Source organism: Callionymus lyra, chromosome 2, assembly GCF_982586985.1.
Source record: "Callionymus lyra chromosome 2, fCalLyr1.hap1.1, whole genome shotgun sequence".
In the NCBI taxonomy this organism is placed as follows: Eukaryota; Metazoa; Chordata; class Actinopteri; order Syngnathiformes; family Callionymidae; genus Callionymus; species Callionymus lyra.
In genome coordinates, this window is record NC_141819.1 from 25,965,594 (window position 1) to 25,989,046 (window position 23,453).

Genomic DNA, 23,453 nt, shown 5'->3' on the forward strand with positions numbered 1-23,453 from the left:
GGTTTGAAGTACGTGAAAATTAGATTGTTTGTTCAAGTTCATCTTTTTTTTTGTCCAATATTTAGTTTCATTTGTTTTCCTGCCAAGATGTGACAAAAATAAATGGTTAAGTCTGGAGTTCCCTGTTTTGATTTGGGGAAGAAGAAAAATATACACTTTGATATGACTGTGTTTTTTAAGTAACACATTATCAACAAAACTGAAACCAAAACAGAGACAACGTTTTGTGGTCTTGTACGCAACGGTCAATAATATTGGTCTTGATTTCAAAGTCTCAGTTCCTCTTTTTCACGCCCAGTCATGGGCCCTTAAAGAGTTAGTTCACCCAAAATTCTAATACCACTCTTGTTCTACTCACCCTCATGACAATTTAGAGTTGGGATTAACTTTCAGAGTAATCTGTTCCTTTTTAGAGTTATAGAGACAAAAATGTAGATCCATTTTTATAATTTATGATTCGTGAGTGGACGAACTTCCACCAAAAAGACACTTAATACTTCCATGGCTCTCGTCTGTAAGTACTCTCAAAGTACTTGGGGTAAATATCGCAATGGATGTACATTTTTGACAAGAAGAATGTTTAAGGGCTTTTTATTGTGTATATTTGTGTATAGTTCTTTTTTTTTTTGGTGTCTTTTTTTGGTCTCAGACTTGGTCTGTCTCTGTCATGGTTTATGTCTTGGTCTCAATACTTCTAGTCTTTGTAGTTTCAAAACTGGGTCACAGACAAAACTGTTTGAACAAGGCAGCAAAATGGTGACGTTTTTATTCTAAAGTTTAGAAGCTGGGGTTAGCAAGTAGATGACAAATTGATTGCAAAACTGAAAGAAGTGGACCCTGCAAAACTATGTCTGTATAAGAACATAGACAACCTCAGAGAAAAGTATCATCTTTCATCTGAACACACAACCATGTATTCTTGAAAAGGAAAATTATCTCCTTTCAGATTCTGTAAGAAGGAGAATGTCTGTTTAAAGAAGATGCCATCACTATTGTTAATTATCACCCTCCTTTCCTCTCTTTCTGTGGAAATCATTTGCATGTAAATCAAATTGAAACTGTGCTTTATTCCCCCTAAAAACATGTTTTGCTTAGTCTTTTATTATTGCAACATTTGTTTGGTAACGTTTGACGACAGGAATTGCTGTGAAAAGCGCGGCTGCATAACAGTTATAATTACATGGCAACAGTTATTTCAGATAATTGATGGCACCATTATGAGTTGCTTGTGTTTTGATGTATTCCTGCCTTTTAAGTCAGTCAATTCTTTCTTTGAAGAGGTGGTCATTGGCCCTAGATGGTGGATTTCTTGAAACACTTGAAACCACAGCCTAAGGGAATCATGTACCCACTCCATTCCCTAGGCAACAGTAGCCAAAATCATCATTCAGAATAAACACACTCAATTGTGTGTAGTACCCATTGTGTTGATGATCATTAAGCAAGATTGTATCAGTTCAGAATCTATATTATCTTCATATATTTTCACTAATGTTTAGTGAGAAAAAAAATGACAACAACAGAGTGATGAGCAAATATCAGTTTCAAGCGTCTGCTGATGATTTGTTTGAAAGCAAGTCATCGGATCCAAAGCCTTAAGTCACGGTCCATTCTCTGACACCATTAAGGAGCTTTAATCATCTACTGAAAATAAAAAAACATCCTGAGGGATGTCATTCTTGTCATGTGTTTGAGTACAGATTATTCCGTCCTAGTCTGTTGCTCATCTTAATGAATGACATTCGGCTGGTGTGGTGTTTAATAACATGCTGAAAATATTGACTTCACACCACCTTCCATAATCCATAGACACACACATGCAGAGATGTTGAAAATGGTGAGTAGATCCTGTTTAAATTGATGATAATGGAGATGCCAGTTAAATATAATAAGGACCAACAATTGTTTTTGCATGTACATATGCTACACCTGCAGGTTATAGACACCTGCACCACCTCGTAACATAAGACATTTACAGAAAAGTACGTTTTTTTAATAATCTTTTTTTCTGCTTGTAACACAGCAGTAATACGGCCGTATGAAATAATAACAGTAATAATTATAATATTAATAATAATAATAATAATAATAAACAGCCTACAGAAACAGTCAATGTTATATTCTCTCTTAAAAGTTTTACTTGTCATTTTGCTGATCAGTCAGTTTTTGGTGCTGCTGTCGCCAAAATCTCACCATTGATTCATTGATGCCAAGCTTACATGTAGGTCTGTGTATTAGCAAGAATCTGGCGATACGCTACATATCACAATACACAGGCAATGATATGTTATATTTCAATATTGTAGGAACAACTATATATATTTGTAGGGTTCCCAGAATCTGAATCAGTAACTTTTAATGCCGGTGTTGTAAACACAACATATGATTTTTTTGTGGTGGCAGTACAGAAAAACTAAATAAAATCACATGCAAAAAAGACTATAGAAAAACAGAACCAAGTCCCAAGGCATTTAAAAGCTGCTGGAGTTGACTGTATCCTCTTGTCCTTAGTCATCGCCATGATGACGTAAAGAAATAAAAATAAAATATTTCTTATTTGCCGTATTACTACCAAGTCTTGTTCCTAAAAATATAGTCTTTCTTGGAGCATTATTTCTCCCATTACTCCCAGCTAAAGTACCTCCTGGAGGATGTAAACCCCTAAAATAATTAGATTATCTGTATAATTGGATAAGCTGCATAGTTACTATAACTATAAAACATTCTTTTGACGCGTCTGCTTTTGCTCATTCGTTTCCTTGTAGGACCTCAAAAGATTCTAACAGCACTTATGTATGAGGCATGGAAAGATTTTATTATTATTGAATAATATAATATAAAACACATTCCTGTGATTATAGACGGATATAATTAAAAAACTCACATTGACCTTTAATAGAGTAAGTAGACATTTTGGAGGATCACAAATCATTTCCTGAGCAAAGCCTAGACAGAAGGAGGAAAAGGAACCACTTGGTATTCACATTCGATAGGAACAGGACAGGGCTTACGGCCGTGCAAGGACAAGATGACAGATAGTTTGACAAAGGCCTGCTAAGCGGGGGCGAAGAGCATAAGTCTTGACTAGGTATTCCAAGCATCAGAATGGAGCAGTTGCTGAATAGTCACACTGAAGGAAATAAGAGGCAAGGACAGTGAGCAAGTATGCAAAGACCTATAGTCCTCTGTGGTGTCGTATTGATATTTAACAACTCCATTGTATAGTGAAAAAAGAATCAGACTTCAAGGTCTATTTCGAATGAAAATAAAAAGTTAAATGACACTTTTTAAAAGCAATTGAAAAAAAACAACAAAAAAAACATCAAATATATTTAGACAAGATACTGTGTTCACCTGTGCATTGATTTTTCCTCTCTTGAGAGCCTCTTTAGCACATTTGCCTGTGAGCTGTTCAAATGAAAACGCTTGATGGTACATCTGACGTTGGAATCAAAGGAAGTACAGTCTTTTAACAAATGCATCATATCAAGTGAGCCAAACCCTCACCAGGAAACAGGTTGAAGGGGAAAATGAGCGGAATTCCTGTTGGTATAACTAATGAGCCTAATGACTATTGATGACTTGGAAAGCAAATATCTCACTAGATAATTAATAACATGCACTTGATCAAACCTAACCACCTTCTTAGGATATAGTGGGCAAAAAAAAAGTTGTTCAAGGTGTTTTGTGTAGATAAATGACACACCACAATAGTTGTCCCTGTTTCTTTCATGTTTTTATTCATTTTGAGTGTCTAGATTGTTACATTAATTTAAGGGTCTGTGACTCTGCTACACAAGAATATTTCCACTTCAAAGTCGTACAAATGCTTTGTCATTTTAGCCCAGGGAGGTGATTTTCGGGATTGATGCAGTAACAAAGCTCAATGTGTTTAATCAACACAAACTGATGATCTCAATAGAAGTCCAAGATCTATTTAAGAGACACTTAAATCCACATAGTAGTAGTCAAATAAAATAAACCATTGTGAAAGCAGCAATACCTTGTACTCATTTTTAAATAAGCTGGTAATTGCCATAAATCAGAAGAAATATCCGAAAAAAATAGAAATCTATCACAGATTAATTCTGTCACAGTTCTTTTTTAGCACAAATTGACCATATTTCATTTGTAAGACAATATCAATCACCATTGTGGAAATCAATAAACAACTTTTAAAGCTTAGAGCCGTTAACTAAAACTTCTGGAGAGTTCAATAAAAAAAAAGCTGAAGATTAGAATTATCACAAATGAAACATCAGAGATGAATAATAACCGATGTGACAGGTGAAATGTTGCTGGCTTCTCTTACACAAGGACAACAAGAGACAGCACATTAAACTTCTGAAAATGGCAGACGATTTTCAACCAATCCCTTCCATGTGCTTGACCCACTTCATGAATGTTTTACATGATGGCAGCTGCAAAATAGCTCCCTTCTCCGTCTTTTAGAAGACTTTGATTTCCCATTGTGGATTCGGAGATGCAAAATTAAAGGGAAGAGTACTTTAGTTAATTTAAAAATCAGGTTGACAAGCAAATCATCTTGCTTTTAAAAAAGCAAAATTATACTCATCATATCATCTTTTCTGTTGTCTTTTCAAGAATACTTACGACTTCAAGCATAAGTGAATGGGAGGAGCTGAACATCAGGAACATGACAGAAACAACTCGTAGAAAAGAAGGGCAGCGAAAGGAGCTACACACAAGCAGAGCTTTGGTTCTACTGTAGATCCTAATTTTATGTTGTCCGCCAAATGGTTGGCTCAAAATCAAAGTTGGTTTGTGTGGTTGACCAATATATCCTTCCAGCCGACCAAGTCAAATTTTTTTTTTTCCTAGAGATTTTGGCCCCTTGTGCCATTGAGTTTGACACCCCTGCCTGAGAATGAGATGATTTGCACTGAAACCCCCGGGGATGACATGAGGTTTGTACGCGTAATTGAGTGCTGAGGTTTGCATGGTTCGTGCAGGGCATGGATGATGGACCGCTTTAATGGTTCCCTTGATATTTTTGGAAAGGTGTAAAGAAAGCAAAGCAAAACTAAACGGTCCTAACATTGACTGTTGAAAGCAAAAGGCAAAATGCGTGCATGAAAAAAGGAAAGACTGGTGTGCAGAGGTGCTACTTTTTTTTGTACTTCCTTTAAATACTGGTTTTGGTACTTAGGTCTTTTGGAATCACAAAGACAATCATGTTAAAATGGTAACTGAGCCTTGTTTTCTTTCAACAATGGTTATCCGTTGATTAGTACGTCCTGTGTCATCCTTATGTGACTGACAGAAAACACGGAATACCTAAAAGCACTGTTTTTGTAATTACAATGTCTTAGCTATGCATGGAAAATGTCTAAATAATCGTCCTTAAATTAAACCCTTATGTAGCATTTTTCATCATTATATTTGTGAAAACTAATGTACCAGATGTAAAAATCAACAACACATTGAAGAAAACAAGGCTGACAATAAGAATTTCTACATGCCTGCAAGCCTGAATGTTATCTATTATCGTCAACAAACATAAATTAGCTTGTTTTTGTTTTCTTCTTTGCAAGCATTTCTTAAGAAGATTGCCACCTATAGTGCCCAGAAAGAAAAAAAAACATGTTATTTGTATTAAACACACCATCAGAACAACATGGAATGCGTAATAGAAAGTCACATGTTGTGGAGAATTGATTATATTAGTGTATAATGTGAAATTGCAATGATTTATTTATTATCATACATCACAATCCCACAGGCAGTGAAGATACTGGCTGAAGCAAGGAAGATGGCTGGAGAATGACGCAATAGTCCCCTGACACATAATAACAATTTGTTTCTCTTTATTTAGCTGGTTGTATCTGTTGCCAACTCGTAATTCACGCGTCAAATATTTTATCTCAGAGCATTAGAATAATTAAAATAAGTTTGGAAAGATTTACAGGAACATCTGCTTTTTAGGGATTGTACATATACTTTTGATTTATTATACTTGGCAAGGATTAATTATACTCTGCTTGACATTAAATTAAATTCTGTCTTTATTGCATGGGACTTTATCCAAGAATATAAAAGGTAAATCAACATCCCACCTTCATCATGCAGAAAAAGAGTTAGATGTGAATTCCAGATAGTTGATTTAACTAAAAAGAACTTGCACATAGAAACGTTTGAAAATACTGTATCATTGGCTCATTTTCTGTAATTAATTGGTGGAGGAATTAAAATAAACTCAATACAATCAATAGAATCCGATTAAATTATTTTCCATAGGCACTCAAAGCTCAGGGCAGAACCTACCAACAAGGTCGACCCGAGACAGATTATTGAGTTTAAATGAAGTTGTCATGGTGATAGTCCCCCTTAGAGACGTGAGCATGAATACTGAGAGTGCTTCAGGTTTTTTTTAAATGGCGCCGGCTTAATAATCTAGTTGCCTTACTCTGGTCTCAGTCTCAAGTGTCTTTATGTTGTGTGCATAGCGAGTGGATTTGAAGCGTCACACACACACAAACCATCACACGCCAGTGCACATGGATACGTCTTGGGCCAATGAGTTTACAAAGTGACATTTCAAACGGAAAGATTATTCATAGGAAAAGGTGTCTCCTAGCGAGCCCAAATACACACAGATGACAACGTACTCTGGTCATGTGATATTCAGGGAGGATCAGCATCCCTGTGCCCGTGTGGTGAATAAATGAGACAGAACTGCTGTTGGCTGCATGAATCATTTGGCTCCAACAGACCTTTGCGACCTGCAAAGCCTTTGCGATCCAATTGAGAAAACACTACTGTCTCACTTCAGATTGTTGCACTCACACACACAACCATTTTCCTACAGGCACAAATCATCATGCATCAGTGATAGGACATAAGTAAAGACTATTTTGCTCAATGAAATTTTGCTGTGGCTACAGAGCGACAAGTAGATATTTTGACAGCTGTCTCTGCTTTCCTTTCAAAGATGTTTAATTAATGAAACTGTAGCTTGTTTGCTAGCCAACAAAAGGAAATTACGTGCAGTGGTGCACATCTTTGGTGCCAACATATTGCAATTCAGTCATGTTTGGTTAACGGCTGGTGGTAAAATATTATTCTTTGAATGACTGAATCAACAAAAGCAAAAGCCACGAAAGAATGATGTGAAAATACATAAATAATCTGTTGGTCATCTATGTAGAAATATAATCCCTACCATCTTTCCATTGCCAAAACTCTATAGATGGATAAAAGTGACATCCAGTTATACAGGCTATAACTCTTGCTGTGGACCGATAGGGAAATGTCTGCGGATTTAAGGCCCTCGACAAGCCGCAAACAGACATTATGTTTAAAAACTAAAAGTTGACATAGCATCAGAATTGGCACCGTCAGTCAATGGAGAGAGTTAGAGGGATGATTCCTTAGGTTGGCGTTGCGCAACAATGAGCCTCACTTCTATCTCAATGCCACAGCCACGTTTTCTTGGCTGGTTGTCGTGAAACACTGAACAGTTCGGCTTGCTACTGAAAATATAAAGGTTAAAGAGAAAATGTGTTTGAGCTACAAGTCTCTAAAAGTTCTCTGGCAGCAGAACAACACATATGTGGTTATTTATGTAAATGGAAAACTAATGTGTTGATTTAAGTTATTGTTAAATAGAAGTTGGACCTCTATTGTATTATCAGTATGTGTCTGTTTGTACAAAACTCTCTTTTCATTGCCCACTAAAAACAAAAAAAAATTCTGTAAATGAAATCTTGTTATCCTAACCCACACCCATTCTGCTATAATTGGGCCAAGCATTGAGGTTTGTCACCGCACTTCAGCATTCCAGAAGTTTCCATCTCCGAGGGATTCATTGTGTAAACAAAGCGGGCATTACAGCTGGCTCGAGTAAGTGAAGCCATTATTACATCATAATCGACTCTCGTAACCTCTCATTTGTCAAGATTTCAGACGGGCGAGACCTTTATAAAGTAATCAGTTTAGAACATGGTCATGATGAGAGACTTACTGCATCTTGGAGAGGAAGACTTCAACATTTGAAACATGGAGCAAGTCAGGAAAGTTGGAGTTTCACATTAGTTGCCTTTTAAGCAATCTTTAAAAAAAATGATTTTCTTCAGTGCTTGCTGTTCTATTCTGATTGTGTAAATCAGATTAAGTTTGTATCATTCGAATTATAGACATAGCTATTCTTACACAGTCAAGGTTTTCAAATCAATGAGAATAGGTGAAGAGCTTTGCATCCAGAAACATCAAAGTAGGTTTTACTTGTGATTACAAATATTGAGGCCACGGAAAAGGTTATGTTCAAATGGAAAGAGGACAACGACAACAGAAATGCTGTAATAATCCATGTCTAAATCTCTAGCATCTATGGTCCTGACAGATTGCTTTGACCATAAGTACTTTATTATTCCAAAAATTGTATGCGGGAGATCCATTTTATTTTTTCACTAGTAAAATTTGCAATATGTTCGGCTGCTTTTGCTGATCGTTAAATTGTCTGCTGAGTATTATTAGCAATCTTTAAGAAGAAAATGATTATTCCTGCACATTCCAATTGAGATAAAGAGACTTTTCATCTCAATAAGACTGCAGCTTATTTTAACTTAATCCTTTGTAATCAGTTTTTTATTATTTTTAAGTTTGGATGAAAGAAAAGTATTTTGTATAGTTATTTTGGTTATTTGTGTATCTCAGTCTCACCTAGTCCTTGACCTCAGACATCTGATGTCTTCATACTTTCTAAAGACACATTTATGTGAAGTATATACAAAATAAATAAATATTAAAGCAATACAAAATAACTTTTGAAAATGTTTCCACATTAACGTCGCTTGCCTTCATGAGCAATTATTTGACAATCAATTCGATTTTCTTTGCTTTATAATCGATTACACATTTTTTCAAGTGTATATAATTCAGGGTCTAATTGACCTCCTGTCATTTACCCTCACTTGTCACTCTCATTTACCAACCGTTTCCTTTTATGACTCACTTAAACCCTGTGCTGCTCATAAGCACACTGACCCAGCAGGAGAAAAATACTCTGTGTCCTCTGACGTGAAAGATGGTCTTGGTCTGAGGTAAATAAGCGTTTTTAATGCAGCAATTGGATCATGCTCTGCTGAAATAACTTGTCAAGAACTCACCAGAAGAACTTGATTTTTTTTTTCCAGCCACAACAATATTTGAATTTAGAAAATGTATTTACCGGCCTTGACTTGCAGGGGATATAACAAATGTGCGGTTACTTACAAGCAGGAGAAAAATAGAATCAAAGTGGAAAAATTGGACCGTAACAAAAATGAAATCAATCCTGAAAGGGAATTCAACTTGAGCTGCGGTGCTGAAAAACATGGAATTTATTTTATTTGAATGATTCAATTTGACAGGTAAAAACCTGTTTATATGTGCTGCAGAATGGCTGCCTTGGTGCGTGGTTCTGTTTCATTTTGTGTGTTTTCTTACCCCATTACTTAATTCTGTACTGCCAGAAAAAAAACAACCTATGATGTATTTATAACAGTGGCAATAAAAGTATCTAATTCTGATCCAGACCTTGATCCAGATGATCACCAAATTGTATTTGAATCTTGCCAATGTCTGATCTTAAGAACATTATCTTTTCACAACTTTTAAATATGTGCTTTTTAACCAAAAAACTGACACCAGCAAGAAGAAAAAGAGATTACAGAAAGAAATATAATGTGAAATATAGGTCACTTATAAACATATAAAATATCGGAAATATAGAATAAAGGTACATCTTATCTTAAATAGATGTACTGTTAAGCATGACAACTAACAATGAAAGTAAATAAAAAAGTTACTTTAATTGTATTTTCATGTATTGGGTTTATAGTTCTTGGTTTCCCAAAATGTGTAAATGCAAGATTTAATACTTGGTGCAGCGAGCCCATTTTAATGAATATTATTATTATCACAGTGGGGACATACATTTGCTAATAGATACTGTGCTAACTATGATCATATGTTTCACGATATTAGCGAGAAACAACGTTGCGAGGGATTTAAACAACCCTTTAATCACACTATGCAACTGGACTATAATAACACACAGCCATGTAAAACATAAATAGAGCAGTTCTTTTTGTGGTTATCAATCAAGTAGTAACTACTGAGTGAAGCATGTGACTAACAGACAGAAAAGAAAACATTGAATTCCTTAAAGCAGAGTACAATGTCATAGCTATTGATGTCTTGATATTAGTTCCTAAATTAAACTCTTGTGATCTACTTTCATCATTATATTTGTACAAGCAAATGTACCTTTAGTTTCATCAACAAGAAAAGGGGCAGCTATTATATTTGTTGTAACATAGCATCTTCTTCTTCTTTTCCTTTGGGTTGCTCCCTTCAAGGGTCGCCATGAATCAACCTCCTCCATCTAACCCTGTTCTCTGTATCCCCCTCTCTTACACCAACCAACTTCATGTCCTATTTCACTACATCCTTAAACCTTCTCTTTGGTCTTCCTATAGACCTCCTGTCTGGCAGTTCCAACCCCAGAATCCTTCTACAAATATCCTCACTATCCCTCTTTGTACATGACCTAACCATCTCATTCTGGCCTTATCTCCAAAACATCTAACATGTTCCTCTGATTCACTCATTCCTGATCATATCCATCTTCGTCACTCCCAAAGGAACCTCAACATCTTCATCTCTGCTACCTCCAGCTCTGCTTCATGCCTTTTCCTTCAGTGCCACTGTCTCTAGACAATACAGCATAGATGGTCTCATGTCTTGAATATCTTTCACACTTTTCTCCTACCATTCCATCCAGCTTGAACATGTTTCTTCACCTCTTTTCCACAATCTCCACTGCTCTGGACTGTTGACCCTACATACTTAAAATCCTCTATTTTCTTCATCTCCACTCCCTGTAGCCTAATGGTTCCACTTGGGTTCCTCTCATTCACACGCATATATTATGTCTCTTTTCTAGAGCATATCTCCACCTCTCCAGCTTCTCCTGCACCTGGTCTCTGCTCTCACCACAGATCACAATATCATCTGCAAACATCATAGTCTATGGAGATTCCTGTCAGTCTGTCCATCACCACCACAAACAAGAAGGGACTGAGAGCTGAACCCTGATGTAGTCCCACCTCCACCTTGAACTTCTCTGTCACACCTACAGCACACATCACTGCTGTCTCACAGTTGGCATACATGTCCTGCACCAGTCTAACATACATGTCCTGCACCAGTCTAACATACATGTCCTGCACCAGTCTAACATACATGTCCTGCACCAATCTAACATACATGTCCTGCACCAGTCTAACATACATGTCCTGCACCAGTCTAACATACATGTCCTGCACCAGTCTAACATACATGTCCTGCACCAGTCTAACATACATGTCCTGCACCAGTCTAACATACATGTCCTGCACCAGTCTAACATACTTCTCTGCTACTCCAGACTTCCTCATACAGTACCAAAGTTCCTCTCTCGGCACCCACTGTTTCTAGGCATGAAACCATACTGTGGCTCACGGATGCCGACTTCTGCTCTCAGTCTAGTTTCCACTACTCTTTCCCACAACTTCATTGTATGGCTCATCAACTTAATTCCTTTATCGTTACTGCAATTTTCAACATCTCCCTTATTTTTAAAAGTGGGCACCATTACACTTGTTCTCCATGTTCCTCAGGCATCTCCTCACTCTCTGAGATCTTGTTGAATAGTCTAACCTGAAACTCTACTGCCTCCTCTCCTAGACATTTGATGGATCTACTGACTCCTTCAAGAAACAACTTAAGACACTTTTATTCATGCAGGCTTTTCCTTGATTCTCTGAGACTTCTGTGTTTGTCTAAGTGATGTCTTGACCTTTAAGAATATATTTTATTGGGTATCGTTTTGATTCTGTAAGCGCCTTGTGACCCTGGTCTGGAAAATGTATCATCAGAACCGACTGCCTTTCCATTTTCATCCTCTTCAATGCCTTCCTCACTTCACCTTTACTTATCTCTGCTACTTCATGGTTCACAGAAGTCACCTCTTATACCCTTTGATCGCTTTCATTTTCCTCATTCATTGGCTTTTCAAAGTACTCTTTCCATCTTCCTATTACTTCTGTGGCACCTGTCAACACATGTCCCTCTCCATCCTCAATCACCCGGACCTCTATCTCTCTGTTTTACCGACCGATCAATCATTCTCTACCTCCGTACTTTCCAACCTAATCATCATTTGCTCTTTGTTTGCATAACATAAAAATGTGCTTAAGTAAGAACTCAAGAAATGCATCCACTGCATGCATTTTGTTGCCAAATAAAAAGTATTTGTCCAACGCATCGACAAAAATGATGGGTGAGCATCAAATTGTTGAACATTTACTAAGGTAAGATATCAGTTTTATGAGGGTCATTTTTTCTAGTTGAGTAGAATTTAAAAACAGAGAAGAATGGCGGCTGCTCACTTGCACCTGTGCTTGTTGATGAGTAGGTAGTGCTGGTAGCCACGACACTTAGGAACAATTACAGGGCAGAGGACAATAATGACAGTTCAGAGAAGCATTAAACCCGCTCACATTGAGCAGGTGCTTGAGTGAGAAAAAATTTACAAGCTGGCACTGTTGCTGATGAATATATTAGACGTGAATCCTTTTAAATGGAGTTTTTAAAGAGCATGTGTGCTAAAGATTCAGCCAAATGCTGTATCATAAAATAGGCTATATTCCGCTAACACAAGTTAAACAGGTAGATTTTTTATATTAAATTATATATATATATATATATAATATAAACTAAATATAAAATATATAAATTATTATTAAAATAGATGGATAATTGATCCCTTTCGTCTTTTATCTATCTATATATCCATAGTCATAATAATTGATGTTCTTGCTCCATCCCGATTCCCTCTGCTCTCTTTCCTCTGCCATTTCTGTCTTGGTGTCATGGTGCTTTTGGGAAATGTCGAGTTGTGGCTAGCACAAAATCAACCGGGAAGACAATGGGGGGGTCACAAACGGGGGGGTGTAATCGGTGTTTAGACAGCTGCTGGTTCCACTTTTACTGGCTCCTCAACAAACACTGGATCAGTTATAGAAGAATAGTTAAGGAGAAATAAATGCTTAATACTGGGAGCACAGTTAGAGAGAATGACAGGCAACACCTGGAGGGGATAATGGGAGCTGACAGAACTCAAGAGTAATGTAAAAGCGTTTCAGGCATGAATTAATCAGTTGCACTAAAATATAAATATAGAATAAAATCTGCCCGATCATAGATTAGTGTGATGTAGAGTCTGACATGGTAATGTGGAACATGTCATGTCAAATTACCCAATTAAGACTTAAATATGAGCAGTTTTCCAAAGGTTTTAGATCATTTAAATAACTGTTCAACAGTATGAGGTTTAATTTCGAGGACATAGTTGAATTGATTGGGTGTCCTGCCATTTACATGCGAGTCTAATATTTCCAATTATATTCAAATTTCAACTGAATACAAGCAATTAAAGTAGCAACTTCATAAATGGTAATATTTTACTTTTGCAGTCAAGTAAGGCAGATAAAATCATTTGCAAATTGTGTTCCTCAATGGTTGTGTGACTCGGTAGTAACTGTCAGTATGTGGTTTATCTACTTCCCAAAAGCAATGAAGCCGAACCTCATACTCCCTTGACTCTTCACACTTAAATGCCAAAAGATCCCCTTAATGCCATGGATTGCAAACCAATGAAAACATTATTAACTCTATAATTGAAAAACTAAATAAAAGCTTTTACCTCCGAGAAGTCAATGAAGTCAACAATTTATAATATTTGAGTCCAAATTACCACCAATATTTTGAAACAGCTTTAATAGATTAGGATGAAGTCATTTCAAATAGAATAAAAGGGCAGATTTTTATAATGGATCTACCCTGATAGTTGCAGTTTTCTTAAGTACAACCATTGCTTCTGAATGTATCTTTTCAATATTTGCGCCAATCTATAATAAAACAGACACACAATAAATACTTTTAAGGACAACCATTGAATCTGTCAGCAATAATTTAGATATATATGCATTTTTTCATGTTTGCGACATAAACAGAATGAATTCACAGATTGTGAATCAAGGACATGAAAAACAGGCAGATAAACCATTGCGTCATGAAGAGCTGTATATCAAGGGCGATTTGTTGTTCACATAAACTCTCGGGGCAATAGTAGATAGACGGTTGCAACAATGAACAGATCCCGGAACATGGCATCATCACTGTTTGCTGTTTCTAGGGTGTGTTTGAATGGGAAGCTGAGTCCTGGTAACAGACAAGACACTGCAGCACTTAAGCTATAAATGAATGTCTTGCTTTCTGATAGCTTTTCCAATGCCTTTAGACAATTCTTTTTATCAGTTATTGTTGCACAAGGGTACTGGTCATTGAGAGAGCTGTATTGTTACGAATCACAAAAGAAAGGTTGAGATTTATTGGGTGTAAATGTTTCTGGAAGAGCAAAGCAGTCGCTGAATAATTTGATCAATCATTCACTGTAAATAATCTTCTCTGAGGGACGGGTATAGAAAAATATTTATGGGGTGGCAGGAACTTTTCAAGGGTGGTAACATAGACTAAATTAAATCATTTTGGAAAGCAAATTGGGGAAGCAGCAGGGGTGACAAGGCTTGTTTCCTAATGCCACCCTATGCCACTGCAAAAGATTCGACCAGACTTCTGACCTTTAAAGCTGACAGAGCCCAACCTCATCAACCATTCGCCACCAATAATGAATTTCATATGAAAATATATCCTCTGACTATTAAGAAACAAATATCAATTACAAAAAATAATATGAGGTTTTCTTTTTTCTTAAATCAAAATCAACCTGATCAATCCAAAACGTCCCATCAGTGGAAGTACAATTAACATCAAATAATTGAAGTATAAATCATATAGAACGTCAAAAAAAAAACAATCGACCAATATAAAAAATCATTGCTATGAGAAAGGACATTAATTCTAAACATTTTCACAAAATCTGATAGAACTTTTTGGAGACAAGGTAACGAAGTTAAGTTAACTTTTCCAATAATAAGACTCTGTCCTTGTCCCCAGACAGAATTACTCAATTCATCGTGGTCCGAATTTGTCCGTCTTGTGTCCCTCTCTGTGCATGTTTTTGAAACATCTGTGTACTACATACAAAACTATGACTTTGGTTCCAAGGCCTGTGTACCCTTGGATCACTGATGCAACATTCAGGAAACCGTGAAGTCGTAGCCCCTGGATTTATTTCAACCCTGAAGCAAAAGCATGCATCCTTGGTCAGTTCCTAGTACTGAGCAGACACTGAATTGTTTTGCCTTTGGCAATAATTCAGTTGTGATGTGGACTTTATTGGAAGCAGATCAAGTGTCAGGCCAGTTGTAAATAACACAACAATAACATGCTGTGTACAAAAGACTTCATCCACTTTGATTCAGACCTCATTGGCAGAACATCAAAGGGCATTTTCCAAGAATTCCCAGAATGACATAGTCCATCTTTGAAGTGCACAAAGATATGTAAATCTCGGAAGCTGGACGAGTATATTCATTTTTTATAATCTTTTTTCTAGTTATAAAAGTGAGAAATAAAATATAAAAGCTGCATGGTTCGACAGTTCCACACATAATTTGTTATGCGACAGGTCACATGACAAATTAGCTTTAATGTTTTTATTTTGCAAAATGCCAAAAAACTTGTCTAAGTTATTGAAAACTTGAGAATTAAAATATCAGAGCAAAAAACAAGAATGAAAGAAAGAGGGATTAGGCCTACAACTAAAATGGAACTAACGGTTTCTGTTCATAAGGGGCTTGATTCTGTGTAACATCCAGAACCAAATCAGTGAATTAACCCATTGGGGTTCAAACCCTGCTCAAAAATGTGATTTCTTTCTTACCAACAAGGGCATGGTCACGTCAGCAACGTAAACAAAGGCTGCTCCGAGTGTGAAACCCACAGCTACAGGCACGAAAGCAAATGAGCCGTACTTCCCAGAATCCTCTGCCATGTCAATCGCTGGTGCGAGTAGTGACCAATAGGAAGCAGCCAACATCACCTGAGTTAGGATAGGAAAGAAAGAACAACAAGTAAGCATAATCCGATTTCCCTATAACAAAATAGAAAAATATATATCACTGCAAGGTGGATTTTGCAACTGAATTAGTGCAAAACAAGGCATTACATTTCACCATATCAATTAATTTAGACACTATGACAGCAACACTTTCATTATATTAAGTATTTCAAACTTATCAATGTTAAGCTAAGATTTTAAGATGTGTGTGTGACAAATATTTAAGGTAAACTGAAAATTGATTTGTTGTCGTTTGTCATACACACAAAAACAAGCAGGCACACAAACACAAGAACACACACAGTCAAACATACAAAATAACGATATTTTTAAGAGTTAGTAAAAATCCACAACATTTTGAATTGCAACAATGAAACTTTTTGAAACTTATTATGACAAGATACATTATATATGGTAAAGCTGAAGTGTCTATGCTAATTTCTAAAAATATTAAAAAACTAAAAACACGTTTCCCGCCTGTCCATGAAAAAGTTACCAATTTAGTATTGACTTTTTAGTTTTGACTTGGATCTTACTCAATGTACACTCTTATATTTCTTTTAGTCTTTCGGTGTGTGGGCAGCTCTCATTCATGCCTTTTTTCGTCTGAGTTTGAAGAGGCTGGCGGAGGAATCAACGCCCCTGAGACTGAGGTCAAAATGGACAAAAAGTGTTTTTTTTGGTATTGACCAGTATGACAAAAGTCCCTTGAAAGCAACAACAATAACGTGAATGGAGGCATAAACCCAACAGAAAGCCAATAACAGGGAAGACATGTCTTTCAACTTCCATTTTACCATTATCGGTTGCTGAAAACTATGCTGAAAATGGGACAATTCAGATGTTTCATTAGGGAAACACTGAGGAACCAGCACTGACAAAACTTAAAGTGACTTGCCAAATTGGTCCTTCAACCTGAAACTGGTATCTGGAACACACAGCTCCCACTTGCTAACTCTGCGATTCTGCTTCTGTGTGAAATAATGCTTTTGAACAAGCCGTTCAGCCATCAGATATTAGTCGGCTTGTCAGCATTACACAGCATTGACTTTTGTCAGCGTTGCAATTGAATCCCATCTTAAAAACTGAAGAGGGCAATAGAAAACAGGGTTCATGAAAAATTGACTCGATCCAGAAACCAATCCAACAAACCCATCAAATGTATATGAAATAAGATTTCCTTCCACGCCACAGTTTCTCCTTCCATCAACGTCTATCTTTTTTTTCTTTAACTTTCACTCAGACAGGCATCACAAAATGATCAAAACAATTCTGTCTGCAATGTAGATTCCCTTACTCTGGGCAACAAGCAGAGCACTGGAACAATTCTAAACTCTCTTTGTACTCGTGAGGTACCAAAAGTAGGGCAAAAAAGATCAAAGAAAACCTGACAAGAGCGTCAAAGTCAGTGGAGAATCCAGTCGGATTTACAACTCTGACTTGTGTAGATGCAGGTATTTCTATGACGGTGGTAAATTATCAGGTTTCATCCTAAATAAAAGATGCATTTGATTTTGATTTATTTAGAATCTTCCGCAAGATCTCGCCTCCAAAGCCATACAGATAACTTTTTTCTCATGGCTCTTTCACACACTGTTCATTATTTCGAGCCAGTCCCCTGCAATGATTGAAGATGTATTTTTCACAGAAGGTTAAATCTGTTGGAGCATTTGAATAATTTGCAGCAACCAAAGTACATTTTAGTTGATTATTGAAGAAAACGGTGTGTTTGAGTGACTGTTTTAAATTTGCTTGCCACGTGGAACTCTAGTTAACAGTCTGGTCACATACCTTTTGAATTTGAAGTCACAACTTATTGAATCCCATTTATGAAATCTTTTTGAGTGCAGTCTGATCAAGTCACGCACCTGCAGACTAAAGATGGCACCACATCTACTAGCTGTGAACTACATCTTCAATCTAGTCCCTGACTGGAGGCGTGATTGTGGGCGACTGCAATGACCCTTCAAATCTTTTCAGTTTAGAGGTGAAGAAGCCACTTTTATCCTGCAAAGCATTTGAAAAATGTTCCAATTTTATTAAACTACAGACAAGGATCTAGAATCCCTTACTTGAAGAAAAACATTGCATTGAACTCCATTATTATGATACAACATGGTCTCGCATCACTTCAGCTCAGATATGAGCAAAACAAAGAAAACATATAACCAAGGCTATGAATGTGGGAAATTATTGTGTTACATAAGATTCACATTAAAAGTTTTCTTCACACATGTTCCTCTGAACAGGTATATGGAAGTGTATCAGTGCCATCAGAATACTGAGTTGAATGTAATGTTGGTTTTTTTAAATGGATATTGTTTAAGCTTTTTTTTAAGCGTTGACATATCTTTTAATATTTAGATGAAAAAATGTATATTCTGAAAGTTTAAAAAAAATAATTCTATCCAATACTACCAGACAATACCAAAAGAGTATGAAGTTACTCTGTCAAATGTTCAGCTAAAGATGGTGCCACTATTATACCAACATTTTTATTTTTTATTTAAAAGGACACAAATTAAAACAAAATTAAATTCATAAAAGTTATTTTTGGATTGTTGGATTGAAAATATATAGCATGTGTAACAAAAAATGTCTTAATTTTCAATTTTATTAAAAGAAAAAACCTTGAATCTTTCAATATACAAAATATTGGATTACATTATTTAAAAAAAATTGGAATTCAGCTTTTTAATAAAGTAATCATCCAATTAAATTATCCCCAAAAATGAAACGCTTAAATAAAAAAACTAATTTTAATTAAAAAATACGATTCAAAATTTGAAACGTTAAAGCAATTTAATATTCCAATGGCACTTATAAACCGTAGCGGTAGTATCCGAAAAACATTTACATGCAAAAAAATAGAAAAGAGCGAGATTACTACCTTTTCCTTTGTTGTATTCAAGAGCACCTTCATCAATCTCCTCATTTGTACATGAGTGACGGTTCAGGTCTTGTGGGTCTTAAACAATACATAATGAATTTATTATCGAGTACTCAAGTAAGAAGATATTCTCTTCATCATCATCTTTGCATGAATTTACCCGTACTTGTTCATCTGAACTCCCTCTTGGGACACGCACCGGCTTTGTTATACTGAAAATACCAACTGACAGCCTAAATTAAAGTCAATAACCTCGTAACCCACTTACCCCTTAAGGACTTATTGCTGTCACGGAAACGTGTTGCCCCACTGAGAATAGTTTGTGTTGAATCAGGAAGTGTATAGTTGAATAATAATTGAATAATGAGTTTTTTATACATTATTATTGGGAATTCCTTAATATTAAATACAAGAGAGTGCAAAAACCAAACGTATCGGGTGATACATTTTTAAAAAGGATGGGTAAAAAAAACGTGAAAATGACATGAAATAAAATGAGTTATCCATAAGATTAATGGTTTTCTATTCTCTACATGACCCAGAGGCACAACGTGAGTAGCTATTCCCGGAGAAAAATACTTCTTCTTTTTCGCCAATACAGAAAATAAGGAAAAGCATTTAAACTCCGGAATTAATTAACAGCTTGCTGCCTTCCTAAACGGAACTAAAGGGATGACTCGAAAAATCATTACCAAAGAGAACATTAACCTCGTTTTATCCTCATTTAGACAAAACATTTGATCACTTCCAAAACCTTTGAGCTCAAAAACAGCAGCGGTTCACAACAGAGCAGCTCTAACTGGTTCAGAACAGCATTTCTCTCTAACAATCTGACACATCCAAAATGAGCTGCACTCTAAAATAAATGCTAAGTCGATAACAAGCGAACCACAGAAGGACACAATTGACACAAATTATTCATACTTGCAGAGAGTTAACTTGTCTACGTGAGAAGTGGCTACAAGGAAAACATAAAGGGAAACTCGGATACAAAGAGAGACCGACAGGTACAAAACGATGTATAAACAAGAAAACAGCGTCAACAAACAGCTAAAAAATATGGCAATAAAATGGTCTCAATGTCTCAACGTGAAGCAGTGACATAAAAGAAAAGGAAATCAAACATCACAAATGTGATAGTATACTGTATTGACTGTAGAGTGCACCATGATTGAACTTTTAATCATGATATAGAAGTCAGGTAAAATTAGCAATAAACAATTGGCCATATTTATTTCATAATAACAGCCACTGCCTTCTCCTATATATATATTATTATTATTTTATTTTTTTAAAGGGCAACTAATGTGTTGATTTAAGTGTGTATTAAACAGATCTTGGACCTCTATTGTACTCATCAGTATGTTTCTGTTTGTAAAAATGTTTCATTGAAATATTTACATAAGAAAATGTTCTTAAACCACACCCACTGGAAACACTTTGGTTTTTCTGGAGATTAACTGATGTTTACCATAACCACACCCACTCTGCTGTGATTGGTCAAACATCAAGGTTTGCCACCACGCGTCATCAATCCTAGAAGTATCCACCTCCAGGGGACTTGTTGTGTAAACAAAGCAGGGCGTGATTTCAGTTGGCTGGAGGAGGAGCGAAGACTGTTATTACGTCTTTATGTACTCCGCTCTTGTAACCTCTCATTCGCCAAGATTTCAATAGGGGGAGAACTTTATTAAGTGATAAGTTAAAAACATGGTCATGATGAGAGACTTACTGCATCTTGAGGAGGAAGACTTCAACATTTGAAACATGTGAGTGAGTCAGTTCACTTTAGTATAGCAAGTTATACTATACTTATGAGATATAGTCATTAGGCCTTTTAATTATAATTTTCATGCTTTTCAGAATTTCATATCGAGACCATGTAGGACAATTATTCGCCTGAACTAACTTGGACAGTGTCTACATACAGTCTTTAATTTCTCATTTAATAATCTTGACATGGACAAGCACGCTCCACTAAAACTTACTAAAACTTTAACTTTATCCATTCTGCTCTACTATCTTAGATAATTGAAACGGTCACATTTTTCAAACTCACGTTCACAACAAAAAATAAAATCTTTTGTACCAACGTGGGCTGCAGACTGTGAAATATCTCACCTCATGGAGAAATCCTCTCATTGTGGGTTTTAATAACACATCTTGAATAACACACCCAGCGTTCTGGCACATAAGAACATGCACTGCACTTTGAATCAGCAGTTTCATCTGAAAGTCTGAAATGAAAACTCCACCTTCTATTAAGAGTAGTAAGAGAGTCTTAATTATAAGCAAAAATAGCAAAAATATTGAATCAAATTGTGTAATAAGTGTAATATCAGCAATAATAGTTTTCATTCCAAAATGAAACTTTATTTTACCTTTTCAATATCTGTCAGTTTCCCTCAGAATAAAAGGGTTAATTCACTGCTTGTTGCAAGATTTCAACTTTCCTTCATGCAACTTTAGATATTTCATTTGAAAAATGTGAACGTTCATATTTATTGCACTCTTTTTTAAACTTTTTTTGTTTATATTCTTCTTTCTTAAATCTTCTTTTCTACTTCTTTAAATTATGATCAAAGATAATGGATGACAACATTTATTTAAGTGATAATGAAGCAAAGGAATTTGATTGGAGTGTTTGTTGAAGGTCAAACATAGAGATAATAAAAAGAAGATTGAGACTCTAACAATAGATATAGAGATAGAGATTTTGTAACTATTAAACAATTTTGGTCCTTTGTGTTCTTGGGAAGATCCTTGTTTGTATGGCCTATCTGCATCCAAATTATATATATATATATATATATATATATATATATATATATATATATATATATACTTAGAAATTTCCTTATTTTTGAAAGAAAAGCACTGTTTAAAAAAACAGTGCTTTAAACTAATCTAAGTTTAAACTAATCTATACATTGCTAATGTGGTAAATGACTATTCTAGCTGCAAATGTCTGTTTTTCGGTGCAATATCTACATAGGTGTATAGAGGCCCATTTCCAGCAACTATCACTCCAGTGTTCTAATGGTACAATGTGTTTGCTCATTGGGTCAGAAGGCTAATGGATGATTAGAAAACCCTTGTGCAATTATGTTAGCACAGCTGAAAACAGTTTAGCTGGTTAGAGAAGCTATAAAACTGACCTTCCTTTGAGCTAGTTGAGTATCTGGAGCATCACATTTGTAGGGACGATTAAACGCTCAAAATGGCCAGAAGAAGAGAACTTTCATGTGAAACTTGACAGTCTATTCTTGTTCTTAGAAATAAAGGCTATTCCATGCGAGAAATTGCCAAGAAACTGAAGATTTCCTACAACGGTGTGTACTATTCCCTTCAGAGAACAGCACAAACAGGCTCTAACCAGAGTAGAAAGAGAAGTGGGAGGCCCCGCTGCACAACTCAGCAAGAAGATAAGTACATAAGAGTCTCTAGTTTGAGAAATAGACGCCTCACAGGTCCTCAACTTGCAGCTTCATTAAATAGTACCCGCAAAACGCCAGTGTCAACATCTACAGTGAAGAGGCGACTCCGGGCTGCTGGCCTTCAGGGCAGAGTGGCAAAGAAAAAGCCATATCTGAGACTGGCCAATAAAAGAAAAAGATTAATATGGGCAAAAGAACACAGACATTAGACAGAGGTAGATTGGAAAAAAGTGTTATGGACGGACGAATCGAAGTTTGAGGTGTTTGGATCACATAGAAGAACATTTGTGAGACGCAAAACAACTGGAAAGATGCTGGAAGAGTGCCTGACGCCATCTGTCAAGCATGGTGGGGGTAACGTGATGGTCTGGGGTTGCTTTGGTGCTGGTAAGGTGGGAGATTTGTTCAGGGTTAAAGGGATTCTAAATAAGGAAGGCTATCACTCCATTTTGCAACGCCATGCCATACCCTGTGGACAGCGCTTGATTGGAGCCAATTTCATCCTACAACAGGACAATGACCCAAAGCACACCTCCAAGTTGTGCAAGAACTATTTAGAGAAGAAGCAGGCAGCTGGTATTCTATCTGTAATGGAGTGGCCAGCGCAGTCACCAGATCTAAACCCCATTGAGCTGTTGTGGGAGCAGCTTGACCATATGGTACGCAAGAAGTGCCCATCCAGCCAATCCAACTTGTGGGAGGGGCTTCTAGAAGCATGGGGTGAAATTTCTCCTGATTACCTCAACAAATTAACAGCTAGAATGCCCAAGGTCTGCAATGCTGTAATTGCTGCAAATAGAGGATTCTTTGACGAAAGCAAAGTTTGAAGGAAAAAAAAATATTATTTCAAATAAAAATCATTATTTCTAACCTTGTCAATGTCTTGACTATATTTTCTATTCATTTTACAACTCATGGTGGTAAATAAGTGTGACTTTTCATGGAAAACACAAAATTTTCTGGGTGACCCCAAACTTTTGAACGGTAGTGTATATATGTGTGTGTGTATCTTTTCTTTTATGCTCCGTGTCACTCTCCATTTCTGCTGTAATGCTTA

At 36.3% G+C, this 23,453-nt stretch overlaps 1 protein-coding gene across 2 annotated transcripts in view; it reads right to left on the reverse strand.

The window, feature by feature from the left end:
* Positions 1–23,453, reverse strand: part of slc39a11 (solute carrier family 39, member 11) — a 66,634-nt gene that overhangs the window by 36,452 nt on the left and 6,729 nt on the right. For both annotated transcript variants that reach the window (XM_087784351.1, XM_087784349.1), the window contains exon 4: positions 15,893–16,051. In XM_087784351.1, the coding sequence (XP_087640477.1) occupies positions 15,893–16,051 (159 nt within the window). The remainder of the gene's footprint in view (positions 1–15,892; positions 16,052–23,453) is intronic.